We start from the raw sequence: 15,512 nt of genomic DNA, 5'->3' as shown, positions 1-15,512 counted from the left end.
CTTTTTGATTTTGAAAATGACCATTTTAATTGATACCCTTTTAAAATATTTATTTTTTTAATTAATACCTCTCTCTAATTCTTTATTTTATTTATTTAGCCTTTTTTAGATAGCAACTTTTTTAATTATCTTGTATGTATTTAATTTTTTAAGAGATTATTCTAATTCATCTATATTTTTTTATATTTTATATAAATGAGCTTTATTTTCAAAAATATAAAATAATTATTTTGAAAAAAAAACATTTTTTTGGATAATATTTATAATATGTGTAACCTTGCATAATATTTTTTTCCCTTTATTTTATTTACTGAATTTCATGTTTTTGTCTATTTCTATTATTATTTGATTAAGTAAAAAATTAGTTTTGATAAACAAAGTTATTAAACAAAATGAGTAAAGTATTTATGTCAGTTAAATATCTTAATTTACATTTGTCTCGTATTTTTTTTAGTTTTATTTTTAATTATTGTTAATGTTTTTTTTCTATTTAGTAACATAATTAGTTCTCAATTTATTTAATTAGATTCATCCATAAGTATTTCAATTTACACTTGGAATGTTTTTATATAAAAACCATGTCTAAAAAATATGTATATTTAATTTTTTTGTTAGAAAAACATCTAACCCACAATAAAACATAGATCAATTAACTAAGAATAAAATTTAAAAGGTTTGAGGAACTTACTATACACTTTGGATCCCCTCATGTTGACACCAAATTTGATAACTAAAATGGTTGATTATAGTGTTGATGAGTTCTATTTGGATATTTTCTATTTTGATGTTTTTTTCACCTTATAAGAACAAAATTTAAACATGTGAAGATTTTAATTTTTGGGTTTTATGCTAGTTTTTTTGTTGTTTAAAATTGTTTATGAATTTATCAATATATTTAAAAAAATTTCTAGATATTTTAAGTGAAAATAGTTTGAAAATGAATTTCTAGTACAAAAAACTATACATCTCAATTTTTTTAGCATCTCGGTGCCCAAAATCTAGGGAAAAATAAACAATGCATCATATAAATTTTTTTCCCATAAAAACTCGGGGTAGACAAAACATCATTTACCTTATTAGGACTTTAAAAAAAAACAAGGGCGTGCGTGTGCAATTCCTTTTCAAATGGGACAGATACCCTGCTTTAATTTGTCAGCCCAATACAGTCTGGTCTCTCTCTTTTATTTTTAATTTTTTTAATTGATATTTTTTAAAATATTTTTTATTTATATTTAAATTAATATGTATTCTCCCTTATTAATTTATTTTTATTTAGCCTTTTTTATAAATAATTATTTTTTAATTATTTTGCACATATTTAATTTTTTAAGAGATTATTTTAATTTATCTATAATTTTTTTAATATGAATAAATTTTATTTTTAAAAATAAAAAATATTTATTTTTAAATGGTATTTCTAATAAGTGAAATTTTATGAAATAATTTTTTTTTAATTTTTTTTAATTAATTTATGGATTATATATTTACATGTTAACGAGTTAATCATAATTAATGTAAAAAAAAGTATTATCTTAGTATATGATAAAAAAATGTTAAAATAATGCTATATCAAAAAAAATTTCTTAAAATAAAATTAATTTTCAATCGTGTGGTATTAAATCAACTCTCTTCTAATTTAATTTAAAAGTATAAATTAAATGGTCTCCAAGTAGCCATCTAAGCTGAGTTTGGCGGCATTGACAGAAAAAAATTCTCACGGTAATGTGCAGACAGGGAACTATTCTTATATATCTTGAGGCGTCCGCGTCAAAATTAGCAGATTTTCTCTAAAAAAACAAAAAAGGTTGCAAAAAAAAGGCCAAGTCAAAAACGGAGAGCAAAAGGAGTTTTGGTTCAATGGATATCTTTCTTACCTTTCTTTCAAACCGTCCATTTTTCTTTGTATTTGTTCTGATGGTTTTTTTTATTTTTATTTTAATTAAACAAAGGACATAGAACAAAAGATTTATCTCTTTCGTGAAAAAAAAGAGGGAATGAGAAATTATACTAAAAAATCATTTTTTTTTACAGGATTTTAATTATTATAGTTTTTTTATAAAAAAATAATTGTTATATAATTAAATTAGATAAAATTCAAAGAACTCTCCGCAACACATTATTAAATATATTACTCTATTATCTCTTAATTTCTTAACTTGCTTTTTAGTTATATTGATAATTTTTTAATATTTATAGACGTCTTTAATCCTCCTGATGTTTTATTAAATAGATGGATAATTATTTTAATTCACAATTAAAAAAAAGTACTGCTATAGAATATGTTGATAATAACTGTACTTTTTTTACATTAAAGAAATTGATTCGATATACGGTAAAGCATGGGACACTGGACTAGCTTGGACCTAAAGCTAGACGAACATGAACTTCACTTCCCAGTAATATTGGACTAGCTTGGACCTAAAGCTAGACGAACATGAACTTCACTTCCCAGTAATATTGGACTAGCTTGGACCTAAAGCTAGACGAACATGAACTTCACTTCCCAGTAATATTGGACTAGCTTGGACCTAAAGCTAGACGAACATGAACTTCACTTCCCAGTAATATTGGACTAGCTTGGACCTAAAGCTAGACGAACATGAATTTCACTTCCCAGTAATATTGGACTAGCTTGGACCTCAAGCTAGACGAACATGAACTTCACTTCCCAGTAATATTGGAGATGAGTAATCCAGGGAGCCTTTGGTGCTCCATTTATCTTTTGGTGTGTTTATTTGTGTTGTTCAAGTTTCTTTCCATTTGAAAAGATATACTTGATTTTTTATGTGTTTATTTTATTTTATAGATATATAATTTTAATTTATTTTTAAATTAACAACTATTTTTATAAAAATATTATACATTGCATTAACAAATACACAAATATATATATATATATAAAAGATTGATTAGAAGTGAGGATTAATAAATAAAATTACGAGGATCAACCAAGCGAACGCGATCGTAAGCTTTCTTCAGTATCTCATCCCATTTCTTTTTCCGTGAAAATTCCAAAATTTTGCTCCTGTGTTCTTTTTATTCGATATTTCTGGGTTTTAATACGGTTTTTTAAGAGTGAATATATATATATATATATATATATATAAATGAAAGGTTCGAAATCTCCTAAGAAATCTTCAACGGACAGATTAGATGCATGTGTTTAGTGCTCTGCATAGTCCTTGCTCTGTTTTCTGTAGAGTCCATCCTTATGTGATGCCAATATTGAGCCCTTACTTCCACAGAAATCATCAGTTCAAACAGTTGAAATATTTACAGCATATATGTTGAGGACAAAGGGTGTTTTTCTCATCAAGTCCAGAGCAAAGCACGGAGAGATGAAATGCAGAAATCAAATCCATTGCCTTTTATTAACAGCTTGATGATGTACATCTTCTTCTTATCGCAATTGATTTTTACCCACTCCTCCTAGCCATGATCACGTGACTTAAGAATGCACGGTACAGTTACATGACCATGAAGCAAACACATCAATACAACATTTAATACATCTGCAAGTGCTATGATCAGCTAGCATGCCTCCATCACCAATCAACAATTTCAGACAGGTTTCCATCAGTTCTCTACCTGGGGTCTACTCTCAAAATCAACCATCAATTTGTTCAATTTCTTGCTGCTTATCCTTTGCTGTATAATTCTCAAATCTTGGTCAAAGCTGTGGTTGAATAATGAAAGAGGAAATTTATTTCATTAGCGAAGTTAAAAAATGTTATAATCAACGATTTTGAACACCACTCAATTATTATGGTACCCAGTAATGAAGTACTAACCTTTGAGGGTGTGAAGGTGCGGAAGGAGTTAACATAGAAGCAAGCTTAACAGCATCTTCATGCTGATTAACAACATGATTGAAGCACAGATAGCGCCCATACGATGACACATCTTCATAGATGCAAATGTGGGCATCCACCAAGAAATTTAAGCCAACAGTCACAAAAACCCCATCTTCATACATTTCTGCTGCTCCTTTCAAATATGAGTTTTCGATGGAAAGATCAGGACTCATCACCAACCCTGCGTTAACAGATACCATGTTCACTCCCCTGTCCATTGCCAGTGCCCACGCTGTCTTCTCTGCTAGAGTTTTTGACAGAGCATGCCACAACTGCCCAGAAACTCATTTCAGTATATAACAATGTTGATTCATTGGAGGATATCTTAAATTCAATACATAATTGCACGTAACTGACACTAGAATTGAAGTTCATATAGTAAGTAAATAAAAGAAGCTGGTACCTTGAATTTACGACAGAAATTGATGTCACTCCAGTGTCTCTCATCAAAGTCCGCTGTTATGGACTTGCGATCATCTCTCCAAATAACAGCAGTTGCTGAGGACGTGAACACAACCTTGTGAATTGTTTCAGTTTGTGCGCACGCTTCGAGCACATTGTGAGCTGCTCTGACCTCCACTTCTGTCATGAATTCCTGCACCGAACCAACGGCCCTTCATTTGTCAAGAGGACAGAAATTTGAACGCTTATTTGCTGCCCATTAACCCGAGATTTAGACAACGATCGGTCGACACCCGTCTCTCTCAAAGGTTTAAAGCATATTAAAACAGATATGGCCCATTGTTAGTATGACTGGTCGATTGTAACAACGAAGACTTTTCCTTGGCTAATAATGAGAGGAGACTCTTAACCGTGATGAGCCCAACTGGCCTCGTAGTGTTGACTTACAAGCAATTAATCAAAGCCATTTAACAACTCTTACGAACTTGACGAATTGAACAAATTAAAACTAATTACTGGTTAACATGTTGTGTGTACAAGAATAATTAAGCAGGCCGTCAGTCCCTTTCAAAGGTTTTCAAAAGGCTGGAGAGCCGTGATATTAATAATTGTATAGGTTATGAGGTTTTTTTTTTAAAAAAATATTTTTGAAAAGATATAATTTTTTTTATTTTTTTTAAAAAAAAAATATTTTTGAAAAGATATAAATTTTTTTATTTTAAATTTTTTTAATATATTGATATTAAAATAAATTTGAAGAGTTAATATATTGATATTAAAATAAATTTAAAGAGATAAAATAAAAAATATTATTTTAATATATTTTCAAATAAAAAATATTTTAAAAAATAATTACTCAAAACGTACGAAACTTATTAGAAACTACTGTAGGGTATAGGATCCCGAATATATCTTGATAGGACCTCAAATATGTGTGTGTGTGTTTGTGTGTAGTGATTGAATTAGTTATATATGGATAAAAAGTTAGCGTAATTAATTATTAATTTACTCACCTTCCAATTATAATTAATACACGTCTTTTTTTCAGTGAGATGTGATGGTAATGCAACCCATGGAAATTAAAGTTTAAATTGACACGCAATTATGCACCTACATTATTAATTACTTCGAGTAAACGAAGGGCATAACATCAAAGCACATGAATTTAAATCCCTTTTATTAATTAATTTAAACTTCAGAGCTTGTTGATAACTTTGCAATTTGCTGGCATTTCTCTCAATCATTAAATATATTAAGAGTTATCCTCGGTTTGTTTAACATAAATTCTAGATCTGTTATAAAAACTATCAATAGAGAGAGGGAGAGAGAGAATAAAATATATTGAAAAAGGTGAATTCGCGGTATTCAAGCAGCGCACAGTAGCTTGTGCTTCTATTTCTTGGTCTACTCAAGTGTTGGCCGGAGATCTCATGTGCTAAGTGCGGTTGAATGTACTTTTAGATCATGAAAAGGAAAGATCAACTTACATCATAGGAGGATTGATCCTGTGGAGGCTCAAAGTTGTAGAACACACCACAACAACCTCTTAATGCATCAATTATGCTCTTGTAGTCAAAAGGATCTGCATACAGAATCTTCAGCTTCTTCTTATCACAAGATAGGCCGCCGAATTGCAACTCACCTGATTCAAATCATCCAAGACAGTTATGAATTAGCCCATGCATGCAAAAACAACGACAGAAAGAAAGACGTCCGACCAAGTACGTTGTAAAAGATCAATAAATAAATAAAAAGAAGAGAGATTGAGCATTACAGTCATGGTTTTGAACCGCAGCATGAACAGTGTAGCCTCTTTGGAGGAGCCTTTCAACCAAGCTAAAGCCAAGGCTGCCTGAAGCGTCCATCACACATACTGTGTCTGTGATGTGATGGAAAGAAGCCGGTGCCATTTGAGAGGGAAGAGAGGAGACACTTTTTTATTTAACTCGAAGAGTTGTGTGTTTTGTATGATAGGGAGAGTGGCTTAGATAGGCGACGAGGGGGGTGTGTATATATTGAATAAGGGAGGAGAAAACGACAACAAGTTTCAGGGAATTGGGGGTTTTTTTCCCCTGAAATTTTTGGGTAGAGGGAGTTGGACTGGTGCGTGCGTGTGTGCGTGTAAAGATGAGTTTTTTACTTTGTAAAAGAGGCATAAATATCCAAAATCTAATGGAATATTGGAAACTAATTAGAAAATGCATAATAATATCACATACAGGAATATTTGTTTATTGTTATGATGTATCCTAGTGTAGTGTTATTTTTTTATACTGAGATTAATATTTATTTAATTTAAAAATAAATAAATATGATCGTTATTATGTAATTATGAAAACGGTAGTATTTATTTATTTATTTATTAAATTTAGGATTTAAAATAACTTTTAATAAAACTATCTCTACTATTTTTTAAAAAACAAGTTGCCGATGATACTATAAACCAGGCAACTTTAGGCTTGCACATAGCAGTAACTCTTTATTTTGCTAATTTGAAAAGGAAAAAGAAAATGTGGCTAGCATTCAAAGAGCGTGGCTGTAGGTGGTTGTGGTAGGGAAAAAATGTGGCCAGCATTCAAAGAGCGGTGTGTGTAGCCACTTACAGTCCTGATAATTAATCACAGGAGGCGCTGGAGTCAAGCTATTCATCACAGGAAGAAACTCTAGAAGACGGTTGGGAGAATTGATGACATGGAGCATGAAGGATTTGGGTAAATGATGGTCACCGGTGGGAGCAGAGCAAGCATTTTTCTACACGGAGAAATTATAGGTTGGCAAACAGACTGATATCATTCATTTCTCTCAGTGTCCAAGATCGTATAATATAGAGGTCGGCAGAGGCAAATCTTTAAATTAATTCTTGTTCTGAATCTATCTGCATTTCCGTGTGTTATAAAGGGTTTGACTGCGAACTTTTGTCGACGTCCTTGATTCCAGACAGGTAATAATTAAAGTCGAGTGGAGCGATGGTCTTCGAATTTTAGAATTGAACAGGCTGCAGGGCAGATCATTTTTATTAACCCAGATCATTTTTTTTACCCCCCCCCCTCTCTCTCTCTCTCTCTATATATATATATATAGATGCCGCAATTGTCTCCTTTTTTTTTAAGTCAAAGCGAATCCAAGTATTTTTTAGGGTTGAAATTAAAAGGATGATAAATTAAAAAAAATAAAAAATAATTAATGAACCAACTTTTATAATCTGATTATATAAATGAGATACTCAAGTAAAAGGTAAACCAAAAAATAAAAAAAAATAGAAAAAATCATGAAATCCAATTCCAAAAAAACCCCAACCTTGAAGGATGTAATAAAAAAAATAATTCTTAAATAATACAATATTTAAGAATAAAATAAAAAAATTAACTTAAAAAAATTTATCAAAGTAAATCTAACAAAAAACAACAAATAAAAAAACCTAATACAACTATGGTCATTTCACAAATTCACAAGAAATCATATAAAAGGCATGTAAAAAAAACAGAGTCTAATTGATAATTATAACAAAGTTTAATGATAAAATTAAAAAAAATCATCTTAAAAAAACAAATCAAGTAAACTTAAGTGAAACTTCGAATTTTGGACAAAGATCTCAAACTCGTAACCTATTAATTCTTAAACCTGAGTCAAATCGATAAACTCAATTTTCAACCAAGTTAATATTCATTAACCAAAGTAAACTCAATAAAAAACAACATATAAAAAAATTTAAAAAACTCAATTTATTTTTAAAATTATTGAAAAACTCTACATAAAAAAGATAAATAAAAATGGATCCCACTATTCAGTTGAATAACTGTAGAACAAAAAATCATAAAAAACATGACCTTAAAAAAAAGAAAAAAAACAAGTAAACTAGGATAAAATCTCCCAAACCTCAGTTAATTTCTAATCTCCCAAACCTCAGTTAATTTCTAAAACATATAGCTTGTAAAATCCTAAACTTGAACTTAGTTGAGGAACTTAATTTGTAATAAATTTAATATCAAATGATGAAATCAAAATTTTCAAAATAAAAAAAAATTGTAGTGAAAAGAACATGATCAAATTTGATAGGAATTTTTTTTTTAGGGGGGTAAAAATATAAAAAATTTTAAAAATTTATCTCAAATAAAAAAATAAGGACTAAATTAAAAAAAATTGAATAATTAAAGGGGGTGAAGTAGAAAACTAATTATAATCTTATACATTGTTTTTTAAAAGAAAAAGGCATTTCAAATATTAAAAAAGTACTTGAAAATAAAATCAAATTAAAAAATTAACCAAAAATTAATTTTTTAGATTCAATTGATTTTTATTTTTTATAATAATTTTAGGGTGTTTAAAGGTTGTTTGGTAGTTTATATAGATTATTATGCTCTGTTTGAGGTATTTTTAAGCGAAGATTGATTTTTAAAGCAAAAATCCACCTTTTAATTTTTTAACCATGATAGTAATAACTGAATTATAGACAACAATTCAGCAAGCAACAGGTCAGCTGCCACATCAGGCTACCTGACTCCTATTTAATAAAAAAAGAGATGGAAAAGCTAGAATAAGGAAAAACAATGCTAGCAAAATAACAGCACAACACGTGGATAGTACGCATTTGGGTCACTTTGTGACATGGCTGACTCTTTTCTTAAGATGGGAGATCGAGAACTAAATAAATGGGCTTTTTTATGTTGTTATCGTTTCTTTGTTTCTTCCTTTCAATTTTCCTTTCAATCTTTGTTTCATCACGCAGCACAACACGTGGATAGTACGCATTTGGTTCACTTTGTGACATGGCTGACTTTTTTTTTAAGATGGGAGATTGAGAACTAAATAGATGAGCTTTTTTATGTTGTTATCGTTTCTTTATCTCTTCCTTTCAATCTTTGTATCATCACAAGTCTCTTTCTTTATTATTAATATTATTATGTTTTATGTTAGTGAAAAAAAGAAGAAGAGAAGTTCATGTTTTTTCTGATTCAAAAATGAGAATGGGATTTATTATATTGAATACTTAAAACTAGATTTGGATGATCGAATATTATATTTAAAAACCATAGAAAAATTATATTCTTATTACTCAAAAGTGTTTTCCAGATAAGAGAGTTTTGCAACATTTTAATTTAATTTTGATTTTGAACTTTTTTTTTATTATTATATTTTTTTAAAAGTAAAAACTTATTTAGAAAACGCCCTTTTTAATAATTTAACAATAGAAAAAGAAACGTAATCGTGGGCCGAGATGGGCCCAATTTAAATTCAATGCAAACAGATTCAAGTAATTCCTTTCAAATAAAATTAAACACAGAAAACATTAAAAAACTAAACAAAAAATATCGTGATCAGAGAGCCCAATCCTGGAAATGAGCGAGCCGCGAAACCCACCGTCGGGACTAAGAGTCTCCATGACCGAACCTATCCGCTCCTTTCTCCTCTCAGCTTCGAAAGACGGAGATGTGCCTCGAGAACTGCAGGATCTCGCTCTCAATCTCTCCTCTCAAAATAACCTGCACTACAAGTCCTTCCGAAGTATATGGATCCGATCCCCACCCTCAACCCGACCACCCGACTTGATCCGCCTCTTCTCCGGTTCCAATTTCATCTTATCCAGCCCCAAGCCCAGAGAAAAGGTTATAATAATTAAAGAAAAGCAATCTATTTCTCTATTCACTCGTTTGTTTTGACTTCTTCTTTTTTTTTTTTAATTTGGTTATTGTTGTTGTTGTTACTATAGAGTGAAGAGCTCAAGGCGAGATTGAGGAAACTTGAAGAAATGGCGGAGAGGAATGCGTATGCAGAGCTAGTTAAGGATATTACGCCGCGGAAGAATACCGATGAGCCCTTCTCTTCTTATAAGGATCAGATTGGCTTTGGTCAGTTTTTCATTCATTTGCACCTGCTTCTTATTGTTTTTTTATAGGATTCGAATTTTTAGTTACATTTTAATCCAACTCTTAATGAATTGGTCATACGTGGTCAGTCACTTGCTGTTGAATTTGTGGAGTTAGTGGTGTTTTATTTTGGAGAAAGCGGGGAGGGATTTGCAAATTTTAATTTTTATGGAATCACAGTCTTGCTACACGCATGCCTGCTGCCTTCAATTGTATGATAAACAATTGTTAAGGTAATTAAGAATGACGGTTGAGAATGTATCCCCGCTATTAGTGAATCTATTTTTCATGCTTTTACTTCCCTCCCTCGGAAAAAAAGAGTTGCATTAGTCAGAAACGGGAAATCTTTGAATTGTAGAATCTTTCTGATTGAGGGAGTATCATTCCCAATATTTAGTCAGCGAACAAATGCTTAATTTTTACATGGATGATAGTACGGGGTGTGACAAGGTAGGAAAGTGTCAAGTTACATTAACATCTTCAATTAACATGTCTGGTTCCCCACTTTTATTCCCTGCAATTCTTTTAGCACATTTTCCTAGTTGAAGTTTTACTTTGGTGATTGTTGTTGCAATACGTCAAAACTATTGACTCCGTGGGATTGTTGTCCCAGGCTTTAATATTGCATCCCTTTAGTTATTCACCCGTGGATGAACACAATCTAACACATTCGTTGTGTGCGCTTCACAACTTGAGTGACTAGTGACTGATTTTTGCTGATTCTCTGTAGCTATATGAAGTTCCTTGTTATTTTGTTATCCCCGACAAGAGCCCCTTTAAAAAGTTCATTGCCCCTGATAATTTGCATTTTTAATGCATCTCCTAGCTTGTGATTGTAGCGACTCTCTAGAGGTGTTTAATTTCCTCTAAATAAAGAGACAACTTTCCTCCTTTTCAAATCTTCACATTTTTCTATTTTGGTTAGCCTGAAGCTTTTGTCAATCATAACTTTCTGCAGGTATGCATGTTGTTCTTATCATGTTTACTGGCTATCTGGTTGGATTTGCAGCGTTTAGAGCTTTGTTTGGCCACAGTCCTGCCATGGTAACATCAGATGCTATTTTCCCTCCATTTAAAGTTGTTTTTACTACTCAAAGCATTTCAAATTATCTGCTATCTTAAGAAATGCCACCCCAGAGTTTAAAAAAAATCATCTGCAATCTTGTTGGTTGGTTGTCTTTTATCACATGCTTACATGTGCATTTACACTTGCGTGTGCACATTCACACACACGCACGCCCTCTCACACATATATATATATATTGGTCCAACCATTCTTTTCTATTTCTCTATATTGATGTTAATGGCACACTTTTCTAACATTCCAGAGTGCTGCTGGAGGCATTCTTGGATTGGTTTTTGGAATGCTTGTAGAAACTCTTCTTTTCATAATTCGAACTTCCAACCCCGATTCTAGATCATCAACTTCTAACACTTCTAAGCTAAAGAAGAATCAATAGAATTGGCACAGACAGGTCAGCTCTTTTAAATCTTTGGTGTTACATCCTGATTTGTTGAAATATGTTATTTTCTGAATATGCAAATTAAGAGGCTATATAGCTCTATATGTGCAGATGCATCAGTAGGCTTGAATATAATTTTTCTTTTCAACGACCAGTTTGCGTTTGACAAGTCTGGATTTTGATGAAGAAGCATGAAGAAGAGATACAAGTGCCTTAATACCTGCACGAATGTTGTTACCATGACCGTTGACATCGAAACTGTTAGTTCAATGTACCTCTTCTCTATTAGAAATAATAATGTGTGTTGTTTGTCACGTCTAATTTGTGCAATTGCAACAATTTTCATATAAAGAAATAAATCAGTATGCACGTAAGCTAAGTCCTTTCACAAGGTTGATAAAACTCTTTATCCCACATCTTCTGCTGGGGATCTTGGGACATACACGATGGTGTAACCTAACATTATTTCGTATTTCGCATGAAACTTGTGCATTAGTGAATAGTAATTACAGAAGACGATAATAATAGGGTAGTCCGAGACTGACATAAAGTGAAGTCTCCTCTTTTCTAAATTTGCAATTATATCGAAATCTCACGTGCTAATCCGAATACCTTTTGATATGAGTCAACACTGGTCAGGTATTCCTGAGCCCTTGCTTTGCAGCAAGGTTTGCTACCAGTCCGTAGCAAGCATGAGAAATTGATAACTGAAGTAAATTTCAATGATCTTGTCAAATAGTTATTTTTTCCACAGTAAATATTATTAAAAACTCAAATGATCTAAAATTTACGAAAAAGTATATTCTTCTTGTTGAAATTCCTTTTATTGTTAATGTTTTTGTTATTTTAATGAAGCAATGGTATTTTATTAATAGAAAAAATATAAAAATTAAAACAAAATATCTATTAAAACTCAAATGATTTAAATTAACTAACAAAAAAGTGCATTTTTTTAGCCAAAGCTTTTAATTCCAGGGAGAGCCTAGGTTATATATATATATATATATATGAAGGCCTGCTATCTAGCTAATATAAGTATCTACGAGTCGGTTTTCAGGTTTTTCAATATCTTTTCTCGTATCCATTAGGTATATGTATGTTTGGAGTATCTTTTCTAGTCTCCAAATCTTTCTTTGATCAGATCTCTGGTATCTTTGTTCAAGAACTTAACCAGACCAAGAACATGCTGCCATTCAAAAACCAGGCTTGCAAACAATCCTTGCCAATTCGTTTATTTCTTAAACAATTCTCTTCCATCCCATTGAATGTTGTTGGCGTTTAGAAATTTCATTCACACTGCATTAAAATATTGAGAATTGAAAAACAAACTATAATGGATCTCTGCTGTGTTATTTGCTTTTTTTAAACAAAGAGAAACATGTTATAAATCAAACGCAAGGCTGGACAAAAAGAAAGAAGTTGGGAAACTTATCCTTGGCTATTGGTATTAATTTGTCCTTGGCTATTGGACTAACATTCAAAAGCAAAAGGGAACTTTGTTGGTTTAACATGTAGACAGAACACCCTGCCTTGAATTGAGAATTGTTGACGCTCTTGTGTTCTCTTCTCAATCACAGGCTCCAACTACAGAAACTTTTCCCTTCAAATTCAAGACAAACAAAATCTGTCATAGTGACAAGACCGGGAGAAAGAAAGCTACTGAGCAATGATTAAGGAAGAAGAGGGAGAGACCGAGAGGGGGATTGAGGACAAAACGTTCATGGACCTATATGAGAGATTGCTGGTGTTGTTGACTTGCTGAGAAGAGAGTTACAGGAAGAGAGCGAAATGGAAGTAGAGAGTCAGCTGGAAAGAGGGAAGTAGAAGTGTAGAACACTAATTTTTATTTATATATAGCCTGGTACAATTGTAATTTTCTTTCAAACTTTAGGGTTATTGATGTAGTTTAGATCGAGCTCAGGTGAGGTTTCAGTTCGAGCAAAACAATATCCATACCCTACCCAAACCTAAACAAGCAAAAAATATCTCTACACATTTAGGTCAATTTGAATAGATATTTACCAGGTTAGGATAAGATTGTCATCCCTAATTATAAATACATTATCTAATATCAAAAAATTAATTTAGAAATAAAATGATAAAATAAGAATTAATGTTTTTAATAAAAGCAAAAGATAGATGCAAAAGTAAATGCTTAAACAATCATGCCTTGAACAAGGTAAATGTTAAAGTAGTCGCTGGTGAGAAAGGTTGGTACTTATATTAACAAATGTGTGTTTATACTAACAAAAAGCAAAGCGGAGAAATAGGTGCTCTTTTCATAAAATAATTAGTGGTCATGGTGGTGCGAGCATGGGTATTATTATTTTTTCAGGCATGACTTTTTTGTATTCCATGTTGGGTTCAATTGGGTTGCACTCGGGGCTAGTGAGGTCATTTTATCCGTTCTTTTCCCTTTCCTCCCTGTCTTCTTGGCTAGGCCTTCATTGGGCTTGGTTGGAATGAAATATCAGGCCAAAAACAGGGCTTCCTTGAGAGAAGTTGAAAAAAAAGTAAGAATTAGGAGTTAAATTGACGAGTTTTAAGAAAATAAACGGCTAAATAAATAAAGAGACAAAAAGTGTTTATCACATTAACACGCGTGCCATTATGTGAGGAGGCTCGCTTTACTCTGGTGGCGTATGAGGTGTCCTCCAAGATTTGATAAAGGCTATCTTTGATATTGTTGGATTTGTTTTGGCAAGAACTTTTTTTCTAGGCAACGCGTGTTAATGGGGTCGTTCCAGCTATCAAATCTTTTTTCTTTAATTTTCTCTCCTTGGTTTCCACACCTGATTTCTCCAAAATAAAAATGAGGCTTCCATGTTTTTGGATGTAAAATTTTGTCTTTATTCTTGTAATTATTATTTTTAACAATAATTATAGTTTGGTTTTGAAAAATTGATGTCTAATAAACTGCAAAATGTTTTCCAAAACTATGTTTATTGAGATAATGCAAAATAAAAGAAATATTAAAAAAAAAACAATCTGAAAATATCAAAACTTTAAAAGCTAAAGAAAAAAAGAAAAATAAATGAATAGTGATTTGTATGTGAGTGCAAGAGTAGGGGCTCAAAGATAACTTTTTTGGGCTAATTTATAATTGGCCACTTGATTTCTTTCTTCTTTTTTTTTTTGGCACCTTCAACCTCCATTTTTAACTTCTCCTTTAACAAATTCCAAGAGATTAACTACTAATATGGAGAACACACCTTTATCACTGTTAGGTTTTGAATAGGGCTGTGTTTTTGTTCAGCTCGTTTTTAGTTTGTTTTTTTTTTTTTTTCCTTTTTGCTACTGGGAGTTTGGTTTAATTCTAAATAAAAGAAGACTGTTAAATATTAATTAAAAAAAAGTCTTCAGAATTATACTGAGACAAATTTAAATTTTCTTCTTTATTGAATTTTAGATATAACACTCATTTCAATTATTACATGCATAAAATATTTTTCATACTTTTTCTCGAATTGAAAAACCTGAAATGATTATGAAAATTAAACTCAGCTAGTGTTTGTTTTATGCTATGCATGTGGGTGGTCTATTTATTTGAGATATGTTTGGGTTTTATTTTCACTTACTTGATCATTTTTTTTAATTATTTTTATAAGAAAAGAAGGATAAAATAAAACTCAGAATGCATAAACTATTTAAAGGGTAATTAAGTGTACAACCTAAAGTTTTTATAAACCAATTATGATATCAAAATAATAACATGTTTTGATTCTTAATTTGGTAGCTAAAAATAATTGAATTAAGTACTCAATAATTTGTATCATGTGGCATGTTAATTAAAAAAAATCAATTCAATTAATGCAACATTAAGTTTAGTTAATGTTCACATGTTGATTTTTAGATTTTCAAATTACTTAAAACACATGATAAAATCCAATTGAAAATTAAGATAATATATTTCTTAATTTAATTGGGTA

General features: G+C 31.1%; 2 protein-coding genes across 7 annotated transcripts; one reads left to right on the top strand and one right to left on the bottom strand.

Moving 5' to 3' along the window:
* Nucleotides 1–3,335: 3,335 nt before the first annotated feature.
* LOC105128270 (cinnamoyl-CoA reductase 1-like) lies at nucleotides 3,336–6,323 on the bottom strand. The gene is made up of 5 exons (XM_011029865.1): nucleotides 6,031–6,323; nucleotides 5,744–5,898; nucleotides 4,258–4,449; nucleotides 3,792–4,126; nucleotides 3,336–3,676 (listed from the first exon to the last, which is right to left on the bottom strand). The coding sequence occupies exons 1-5, from the start codon at nucleotides 6,164–6,166 to the stop codon at nucleotides 3,577–3,579; spliced, it is 918 nt and encodes a 305-aa protein (XP_011028167.1). The 5' UTR covers nucleotides 6,167–6,323; the 3' UTR covers nucleotides 3,336–3,576.
* Nucleotides 6,324–9,522: 3,199 nt separating this feature from the next.
* On the top strand, nucleotides 9,523–13,498 carry LOC105128265 (ER-based factor for assembly of V-ATPase). Of its 6 annotated transcripts, XR_842822.1 has the most exons (7): nucleotides 9,523–9,859; nucleotides 9,964–10,102; nucleotides 11,079–11,164; nucleotides 11,449–11,595; nucleotides 11,695–11,843; nucleotides 12,223–12,295; nucleotides 13,161–13,498. XR_842822.1 is itself a non-coding variant. In XM_011029861.1 (5 exons), the coding sequence occupies exons 1-4, from the start codon at nucleotides 9,593–9,595 to the stop codon at nucleotides 11,578–11,580; spliced, it is 624 nt and encodes a 207-aa protein (XP_011028163.1). In that variant the 5' UTR covers nucleotides 9,523–9,592; the 3' UTR covers nucleotides 11,581–11,595; nucleotides 11,739–11,898. The 6 variants fall into 6 exon arrangements, 3 of the variants coding, with proteins under 3 accessions (XP_011028163.1, XP_011028161.1, XP_011028162.1); XR_842823.1 differs by lacking the exon at nucleotides 12,223–12,295; XR_842821.1 differs by lacking the exon at nucleotides 13,161–13,498 and having other exon boundaries at nucleotides 12,223–12,400.
* Nucleotides 13,499–15,512: the final 2,014 nt, after the last annotated feature.

The sequence above is a fragment of the Populus euphratica genome, unplaced genomic scaffold, assembly GCF_000495115.2.
Source record: "Populus euphratica unplaced genomic scaffold, PopEup_1.0 scaffold49.1, whole genome shotgun sequence".
In the NCBI taxonomy this organism is placed as follows: Eukaryota; Viridiplantae; Streptophyta; class Magnoliopsida; order Malpighiales; family Salicaceae; genus Populus; species Populus euphratica.
Note: the sequence above shows the minus strand (reverse complement) of the source record. Positions and strands in the feature narration are given on the sequence as shown.

Excerpts from the sequence above, each read along its gene's own strand:
- LOC105128270 (XM_011029865.1), bottom strand. The coding sequence starts at position 6,166 with ATGGCACCGGCTTCTTTCCATCACATCACAGACACAGTATGTGTGATG. Across the intron at positions 4,127-4,257 it reads ATTTCTGTCGTAAATTCAAG|TTGTGGCATGCTCTGTCAAA; the intron begins GTACCAGCTTCT and ends GTTTCTGGGCAG. Across the intron at positions 3,677-3,791 it reads GCACCTTCACACCCTCAAAG|CTTTGACCAAGATTTGAGAA; the intron begins GTTAGTACTTCA and ends ATTCAACCACAG.
- LOC105128265 (XM_011029861.1), top strand. The coding sequence starts at position 9,593 with ATGAGCGAGCCGCGAAACCCACCGTCGGGACTAAGAGTCTCCATGACC. Across the intron at positions 10,103-11,078 it reads TAAGGATCAGATTGGCTTTG|GTATGCATGTTGTTCTTATC; the intron begins GTCAGTTTTTCA and ends AACTTTCTGCAG. Across the intron at positions 11,165-11,448 it reads TTGGCCACAGTCCTGCCATG|AGTGCTGCTGGAGGCATTCT; the intron begins GTAACATCAGAT and ends CTAACATTCCAG.